We start from the raw sequence: 10057 nt of genomic DNA, 5'->3' as shown, positions 1-10057 counted from the left end.
TTGTACTTGTTCAATACATTTGTAACACTGTACATGGACGTTTCTTTTTTCGGTTCACCAAAAAAAAAAAATCTCACTCCAAGCTGAACTCAAATGTTGGCAGCCCTGAGTAGAGTACTTCAGTAAATGTACATTATGATTAAATGGACTACTAAACCGAAGAAAAAGTGTTGTTTTCTATCATTTCTACTGCTAAAATGTGGAGGTACTTCCTGTCCCGCTTGGTGGCGGTACAGATTTATTTTTCTGGTGATCTGCGCGTCTTCTCTGTGCAATCGAGGAAGCCAAGATGGCAGCCATCATGAAGGGAACTGTAGTGAGTATTACAATAAAAATAACTTGCTTTTCAAGACACTCTGCTGCAGTCTTAGATAAAGCAGTAGAGGTTTGTGTGGTGAAAAAGACACAACCGTTGATACCACGGATAATTAAATATCATGGTCACGCCCTCGTGCAGCTCATGTCAACGGTTGTAGCTACCGTTAGCTAGCTAGCTAATACACTAGCTATATTTATCCCGTTTTTTATTCAACTGAGAGTCTTAAGAATTAGCCAGCTTAATGGTGATGATAATAATAACTACAGAAACCATGGATGTGATAGTTGGCAGAACAGACGGGACACACTGTAAAGTTTCCTCTTTAGCTTGCTAGATAACAGTAGCTACGTTGACCATTCATATGTATGCTAGTGGCCCAACAGGGTTTGGCATGTTAGCTTTAACAGAGGTGGGATAATTAGTCAGTTAGTTTAGTTAGTAATTTAATTTAAACCTTTTTTTTGCTTTATGGCATTGACTAACCACACATCTAACAATAAAAAACAAACGGCTTGGCTGAAAAGTGTGTTTTTTCATCATACTATGTTTGGCCTATGGGACTACTAATGTTTATATTTCATTATGATATAGGGAAGTCCCCAAGTGCCAAATGACTAAATATAGCATGATAAGAAATCTACTATATGTTAAACATATCCATAGTAATCATAGCAAGTTGAATATGAAAGATATGCTGGTACTTTTAAACTCATCTGGATAAATAATATGGCAATTTTCCTTAATTTACCTAATATAGTCTTTGGGCACATTATCACTGCGTAAAAATACTCTGGTAAAAGTCATGTAATTAAATAAGTATTGGCATCAAAATATACTTAAAGCCCCCGGACTAAAAGCACTATAACGTATATTCAATGGATTATAATACATGTTTATTATGTGTTCATCACTTATAGGTTGGAGCTGTTAAAAGTGAGACTAATTTTAGCTTTTGAATTTGAAAAGCATCATTATTTATTTGCTGAATTATATTTTTGGTTATATAGTAACTACCTATAGTAACTAGTAACTAAACCAGTCAATAGAATATAGTGATGTAAACGATATGTTTCCCCTTTGTTTTGTATTGGAATAGACATTTCAAATAGCACAAAATGAAAATTCTCAAGTGCAGTATAATTAGTAAAGAAATGTACCTGCAATAAGCAAGTACATGTACTGAGTTATTTGCCACAGCTGGCTTTAACCACATTTTTCCTCATGTCTGCAGGCGGTAGAAGATGTGAACGTCACTTTTGAAGACCAGCAGAGGATCAATAAATTCGCCAGGAACACAAGTCGGATGAACGAGCTGAAAAATGAAATAGAGGCGACGAAAGTAAGCACCATGTGATGTGGATTTTACCCTTTCGGGGTCCATTGTGTGATCATTTGAGTTTGTAATAAAAAATAATATTTTGGACGAACATGGAAAATGGGCAATTGTGTGTAGATACTTTGTCTAGACAGGTACCGATACACTGTCTGTTGCAATTTTATTAAAATGACTGTAGTCTTTTGCAACAGCCCTGTTTTCATAAGGATAAAAAAAAGTATATTATATATTCTAAGGAGCTGTTGAAATGTTCATTTTGAAGGCTGTAGTTTGTGGTCCTGTTATTTCTAATTAGCTATACTGCAAAGGAGTTTCTAATAATTGATCAACTTTCAGACCCTTATCATCTTCACTTCTTAACATAGTACGAGTCATCAGAGCCACACACTACAGCCTGTGAAATTACCATAAAGTTGATCATGACAGATTCCGGTGAAATGTAATTTGTTCATATGGGTTACGGTTAAGTACGGTCTAAAGGGAAGTGCAGCTGCTGAATTACTGACAGTAATTTGTTAACAGCCCTAATTGAGACTGTAATGTTCTGCTAATGTCACCCTGCAGAAATCGCTGCAGAACCTTCAGGATGCCAGCGACGACCTAATGATGTTAGACGACGACTCTCTTTTGATCCCGTACCAAATTGGCGACGTCTTTGTCAGTCACACCCAGGAAGAGACTCAAGAAATGCTGGAGGCTGCCAAGGTAGGTTTCTTTAGACACCATTATACCTTTTTGAAATGGTAATTATCAGTAAAAGACTCTTATTAAGATGAGTCATAAAGTCAAGGGACTGAAAGCACTAAACTCTGTTCACCTATTTTTTTCCCCCTCCTAATAAAGAAATTAATTTGCACTAATTCTTGCCTCTAAGAAAAATTCATCTAAAATCTCATTTCCAGTGAAAGCTATGTCTGACTCTCCCCTTAGCTTCCTCATTTAAAAAATGGAGATCTAATCTACAAGTCTGAATGTTCCCTTTTTAAACTGACATGAACAGAAAATGTTTTGCACCCACAGTGTATTTCATATTGATGCGTTTAATTACACATTTCTATATTACTATGCGTCATACAAAAGTCAATGAATAACCTTGTACATCACAATAAAAACTATTTCAGAGTGTTTTTAGCATGCTTTCAGTCACTGTGACGATAACCAGATTGCAGTCATGAGAAGTGTATTGATCTTCACATATGACTGTTGGCAAGAAAACCAATAACATAGTCCAAAAAAATGTAAAACTATTCCTTTATTTGCACTGATAGTTGTTTCAGAGCTTTGGAACAGTGAGAAGCAGTTCAAGTTTGGGGCACATTAATCATCCGTGGTGCACCTTGTGGAGATAAACTAGGCTGTATCACTTCTAGCTGCTGAAATGTAGAGAGGGCAAATATTGATCCTCAGATGAGACCTTGTCCTTCCTTCTGTCACTTCAAGTTCCTGTTTGCCCTTTTTAATCTGCTGATGCTTTTTTAGCCAAACAACAAAGCACACAGCGCAGGCAACTACAATTTATGTAGAGCCGTTTGCTACGAACAGCTGAGAAAAGCTCACGTTTAAACTCAAATATCTTCTGACTATAAATGAGTGCACACTTATTTCAAGTTTCAAGGCTTTTATTGTCATGTGTGCATAGCTACAGTGTAGTTATGCACACATGACAATCTTAGGTCACAGGCTCCTCCAACAGTGCAACACAATAAAACAGATAAAATAGTGCAAGTAAATAAAATAGAATATAATAGAAACTGTGCAGAATAGTCTATATACAGTAATTGGAATATTGATATATATGAGTTTAGGCTACATTTACATTCTTTCATCACAATACATTTTTCCTTCATAATATGTTGTTCTCCGTCGTATGGGAAATTGTAGTAGATGTGGTTTAATTGGGATTTATGTTCTGTAATCAGGAAACACTGGAGCAGGAGGTCAAAGGCCTCGATGCCCGAGTGTCCGCGATACTGCAGGTTTTGGGGGATCTGAAGATCCAGCTCTATGCCAAGTTTGGTACCAACATTAACCTGGAGGCTGATGAAAGCTAAGCTGGGAATTGGACATTGAAAGCTGCCCCAACTCGGACTTTTTCATGCAGCTCCTGTATCACATCCACCGAGCCAAACAAAACATCCCCTAGGACTCCGCATGAATGGCTTATACGTGTAGCGTCTGGCTTTTGTTTACACAGATGTTGTTTGATTCTTTAGTTTGCAATCAAAATCACAAGGACACCAACAGTTAAGGTATGGAGATAAAATAAATGCACATCATTTGTTACTTATTGTAATTCGTCCTGTATTTAATGATCATGTTTTTTTTTAATCTGCTGATCAAACTTAAGTAAAAAATGAGAAACAAAACACCTGTGTAGTATTTAACACTCTTAACATTTACATTGTGAACTCACTTTGTGCTCCACGTTCTCAAAGGGGAACACATTAACAAAATTGTGTTCATGCAACAATGTCTGAAATCCTCAAGAGTTTTCAATCTGCTTGAGTTATTCAGAATGTTCTGGTGCTGCCACTAAGGTGATCAAATAAGTACCTTCGGTTACTGATCAACACGTTTGTTGTCTATTTCCAAACTGCATTACCTTTCATTCTGAAATATACGTATTCTCATGGATCTTCAATCGGAAACGGGAGTCGCTATGCTTTACATTTTTACATTTGTGCCTCTGTTCCTCATACAACTAGTTTGAGTCATCTAAAACATTTCTTTGCTTGAACTGCAAATACATTTAGTACATGAACATTTTGAAATGTAGCTGGGTAGAACTATAAAAAAAAAGCAAGAAAATTCCTCAAATCTGCACGTAATGTAATTAGTTACTTTTCACCTCTGGATTTGACTTAAATATTTAAAATCATTCTCACATCCATTACTGTCCACATGCATTTGACTTAACTGTCTACAACTAATTCTAGGATGACAAAAGGAAGTATTTTAGTAACAAATCGGCAGTGCACTTCCTGAATGTTCCCTCAACATATATTACTGTAACTTATTCTTAAAGGTCCCATGTCATGGCCATTTCTACTGATCATAATTCCATTGTTGAGGTCTACTAGAATAGATTTATATTGTGCAATTTTCCAAAATCACATTGGTTTCTCATACAGCATCTCTGTATAGTATGTGTATTCACTCTCTGTCCTAAACGGCTTGTTGAAGCTCCTGCCCCCCCCCTCCCTATGAGCCCAGTGGCCGTTTGCGAGACAGCGAAACCCAGCCCGAAACCAGCCCGAACACACACACACCCGCAGCCTGGCTGGGAGTTTGTGTGTGTGTGTGTGCTCACACACCGACTCACAGCCTCGCTGCGTCCCGCCGTCTCAGGGAGGAGAAATCGGCGGAGCTGCAGCTGAGAAAAGATTGTGTGTGTGTGAAGAAGTCCGTGGATTGGTACATTTGGACCAATCCACGGACTTAACGTAACGGCTCCATGGACGTAACATAACGGCTCCACGGATTGGTCCATTTTGACCAATCCACGGAGGGGTCGTCGTTACGTCACTTGGTTCCCGGAAGAAAATCTCCAACTAGGCGTTCTGGGGCAGCATAGACAGGTCTTTTCTGTGTTAGAGTTTTACTCGCTACAGGGTGTACTTTGAGGGTTTGTGACTTTGCAGATCGTTTACATGCAGACAAACCTTCATAACACACAAGGGGGCGGGTAATAACCGGAAAAGTATGACATGGGACCTTTTACAAAATCTTTACACATTCTCACACGGCTCAGATAAACCGCTAAGGATAGAAGTTTGCAGAACAAAGACTTCTTTAATGATAGACATTTAAAACAAAGGGAGGGTAGCCTTTTACCGTGATATAGCCTTAACTAACTTGTGATGACAAAAAATGTATTATATATATTGTCGTCAAGTCTTTATGTCCTGTCATCTAATCTTGAAACAACAAAATAGGTTTAAAAGGAAACGCTTACAGCAACATGATTCATGCTAGGGAGATTACAAAAAAATGGGCTTACTGTATCAAGGCATGACAAAAATACCAAAAAACACTAACAACTAAACAGATTCAAATCACACACAGTAGCATTGACAACAAATCAGAATAGCTAAAAATGATGGGAAATAAATACATTTGTTGACCATAGACATGCACTATGTGTGAATTGCAACTAACAGGATGCAATAGAAATGATATACAAGACTCAAGAAGAGAAAAGGTAACGATTAGTCCATTAAATAAGCCTTAGGACATCACTTAAAACATTTGCTTCAATTTGATGCCACCTATTAAAAAAAAAAAAAAACATTCCTTTATCGGATTAGTCTAGAAAACTGTGTCCAAAACGTTGTAAATGTTATCGCTGTGAGACTACTACTCAACATTTAAATAATGAATTCAGGTGAAATCTAAATAATTCTGTCTGAATATTGTGCAGATCATTCTTTAAACATGCTGGCGGTTTGGAGGCTTTCACAAATAACAACAATGCACACACCTCATTAAATCGTGCCCTGGAGCCGGGCCCGACTCAGCGTGTATAAAATATGTGAAGAAAATAAATGAAGAGTTTGAAGTCATAGCAGACACCTCTGGTGGATCAAGATCGCAATTAACACATTTCTCCTCCCGCTCGGTTTCCTGCTGAACATTCACGGATATGATTAAGAGGAACTCCACACACACACACACACACACACACGTCTTCATGTGCAGCTTGTTAAACCGCGGCTCAGAGGAACACACACATGGAAATGACTGGACTTATTTCCCCGATGGCCTTGTTTACTCTGTCTCTGTCCCCTCTCTCTTTCTCTGTTATTTCCTATCTGTCCTCTGCTTCCTCTCTAATGACACAGATTGGAGTGAACTTCTAAAACTCTGACAGATTTTTAATTGGTTTGATTTCTGCTCAGGCTGCTACTTTCACACATTTGTCAAAAAAGGTATGCAATCTGCGACAATATGAACGCTCATTTAATAGTGTTTTCTTTTCGTTCCAGCTTTCAAATGTTGAATTATTGTTACAAAAATAGGTTGCAAGTATGTAGTTTAGTCTAATGAACTATATAGGGAGATAGTAAACATTCATTATCCTCATTGGATGTACAATATGTTAATTAAAAGGAAAATTAAGTGTGTACACTGTTCTAGTAAAGCTCGAAATGTAATTGCTAAATCTGACCACCAGGTGTCTCTGTCTCCCCAGTCATTTCACAGTCAAATTAAACTGCTTTAACTAATATCAAGATGAGCTCTTTGAAGTTATTGGATATGACTGCACATCGTGAATCTACAGAAACGCCTCAAACTGGTTTGGGTCCTTCCTCCCGGAGATATGTTATGAATGAGATATCGAGGGAATAATAGATATTTGGAGTGGGAATCAGGGCTCCTCAGCGCTGGAAGAGTGTTTTCCACAGTAAGACGTGCAATCAGTGAAAAGGGATCGTGACTTCTCCAAGGGAACATCAACAGACGTTTAAAAAAACAACTTCAACTGTCAAATTACACATTTATTTAGTTTGTGATCCCAAATCTTTGTTCTTTTAATGTTGTTTTTACCTTTTATTTTTTACATCTGAGAAGCTCGAAGACAGTAAGTCAGTTATTTTGGAAAAAACATCAATATAATAGCTCTTATTGGATATTTGTACATCTTTTCATGCAATGTCGTCCTTTTTTATAATGAATTTCTGATTAAAGTATTGAATTCGGTATCGATAAGCAGTATCGGAATTGATCAAATCCAAACGATACCCATCCCTTTGTGGAATAATTGGAGGATTATTTTTAAATAAGACTCATTTGGCCTCTTGGATTAAACGATGATATGCCACAACTAACTTTTGATTACAGCCGTCTTTACTTTCTCAATGACGTGCAATCCAGTAGTCGGTTCAGGTTTTGCCGGTAGTCGGTGTCTTCCTCAAAGAGTTTGTGCACACTTCATCACCCTCTGGTGCAACAGTGAGTGGTTGCTCACTGTCTGTCTGTTAGCCTAAATGTCAGGAGAGTCAATGCAGACGGTTGGAATCCGCCATCGAAGCTACAGCCGTTCTTCATCACTTACAGCTCCTCTGTCTCAAACTACTTGTGTTCATTACACATGGTACGATCTCTAAAGTACACTGCTAACTGTCAAAGGCCATTCAACAGGTGACCTAAATATACAAAACACACCCATGTGACAATTGCTTGAAGTGCTCAACAAATACAAATAAAAGGGATGTGAAAAAATTAGAATAATACAAATAATTAACTCAGGCTAAATAGCTTTTTGGCTCCTCCATAAGGCCATAAATACTAGTTCTGTCTTTAAAAACAGCTCAGTGTAAAGACGCACAAGAAACATGAGAAAAAAGTGGTCATATTTTAAATATATGTCTTAAAGTGGACCTATCATGCTATATTTTAATAATATAGTGTAGGACCATACCTATATAAGGCATATTTATACTTTTTTTTTTCAAAATACCAAACAGATCATGCATTTTAGCCATGCCTCATTTTGCTCAATTTGCACTTTTTTAGCCCTCTTTTTGCAAGGGCAGATTCAGTGAGAACAGCACCATCTACTGGCCTGGCATATGTACTACATCGTCTCCAGCGCTTTCTAACGGCAATGGCCGTGGCTGTCTCCTCCTGATTGGTGGAGTTGGCCCAATAGCCGTAGCGCCACCGTCCTGACGTCAGGACAGTGTTCAAATCTGGATCAGTTTTTATCAGATCCGTTGCAGACCCTTTTTTAGAGATTTGGGTATGGAGGAAAATAGAGAGGGTTGTGTTTTTAGACACTTGGTGAGTTCCCTGGAACACCGGGGACACATATTCATGTATAAAAGACGTACAAAAGTGCATTTTGCATGATAGGTCCCCTTTAAATAATGAAGCCCAATTTATAAGCAACAGAAAAAATTCTGATCTTCGTTTGCAGCTTTACCAATATGAGGATTATCTGCTTTTTTTGGTTTGATATCTGTGTAATTTAAATATATTAGGGTTGGAACAATTCAAGACATTTGACAATTTAACTTTGGAATTTCAGGATTGATGATAGCCTTTTTTGTATATTATTAAGTTATATTTTTAACAGACTACACAAATGAATTGATTGGGAAAATGTATCTGCTTATTTTTATTGTGCATAATCGTACCTTAGAGACCATTGAGTCACCAGGATGCTGCTGTCAACTAGACTCCCCAAACCAAAGAGTCTGATCGATGGCAGCGGATATGAGGGTTTTCAGCCTTGTTGTGCGTCACATTATGGGAGATTGTCTAGTAAGCTGTATCAGAGAGAGGGGTTATGAAGAAATGCCTGAAACCACGATAAAGAATGAGTGACTTTGAGAGGCAGCGATGCACATGTCCGAACAAATGGTGTAAAAGGGCACGCTACTTTGCAGAGTTTTTTATGTGAGATTTTCAAGCCTCGTTAATTAGTCGATAATGAATTCCATCCCTATATTTCCCGGGGCTCTATAGTTGTGTGATGAGGCTGAGCTCTATGCTGCGATACCTTCTGTCATTCATTTCATTACTGTCTGTCAAGTTGATCAGCCAAGACAATAAAGGCACAATTCCACTGCGGCAGCGAATGAATCATCTGAATGATGAAGACTTTGTGTGGTCTGATCCCTCTGTGAGCACGTAGGAGCATCTGTTTGTGTGTGTGTGCTGATGTGTGTGTGTGTGTGCTGATGTGTGTGTGTGTGTGCTGATGTGTGTGTGTGTGTGTGTGTGTGTGTGTGTGTGTGTGTGTGTGTGTGTGTGTGGTGCATAAGTGCAGCAATCAGGACTTATAAGTGATTTGAAAACAAAGGGGTGTCCCACAACCAACATCCAGTGGTTAATTTAAAGATGTGTTTATCGTTCGTTTATGAATTGCTGATTTGGAAATTAAAACGCTCACTCATGTCTTGAAAAGCACAAAATGTGTGGGAGTCTTCGCTTGTAACTTTCTATCAGTTATCTACTTTAATCAGCGGCCCCTAATATGCAAAGAATATTACTTTAGACATGCATTACCATATCCACCGCGGGACAATAGACCAAATAACTTACCATATAAAAGACAGTACAACGCCTCCAAATATTTCAATGAATATCATTATCATCTGGATTTATTTCACTTACATTGCAGAGACCTTGACAAAAATGATGCATCCAAGCTGTTGCAGGACATTTTGAATTTTCCTTCAAAAACTATTCTTAAGATGTGACAGAAAACGTATATTCTACCACAGCGGTTCCCAGCCTGTGGGACGCGGCCCCCTAGTGGTCCGCAAAGGCATTGCAAGTGGGCCGCCAAATAATTTCATTTTTGTTCATTTTTTTTTCTTTTTTTCTACAGGCTAAAGACACAAACATGGACATAACAATAACATATAGGAGATGACATTCCCATCTCAGACAAC

General features: G+C 38.1%; 1 protein-coding gene across 1 annotated transcript; it reads left to right on the top strand.

The window, feature by feature from the left end:
- Window positions 1-214: 214 nt before the first annotated feature.
- On the top strand, window positions 215-4021 carry pfdn4 (prefoldin subunit 4). The gene is made up of 4 exons (XM_034131945.1): window positions 215-316; window positions 1551-1658; window positions 2220-2360; window positions 3575-4021. The coding sequence occupies exons 1-4, from the start codon at window positions 290-292 to the stop codon at window positions 3704-3706; spliced, it is 408 nt and encodes a 135-aa protein (XP_033987836.1). The 5' UTR covers window positions 215-289; the 3' UTR covers window positions 3707-4021.
- The last annotated feature ends 6036 nt before the right edge of the window (window positions 4022-10057 follow it).

This window comes from Trematomus bernacchii, unplaced genomic scaffold (genome assembly GCF_902827165.1).
Source record: "Trematomus bernacchii unplaced genomic scaffold, fTreBer1.1, whole genome shotgun sequence".
Taxonomy (NCBI): domain Eukaryota; kingdom Metazoa; phylum Chordata; class Actinopteri; order Perciformes; family Nototheniidae; genus Trematomus; species Trematomus bernacchii.
Note: the sequence above shows the minus strand (reverse complement) of the source record. Positions and strands in the feature narration are given on the sequence as shown.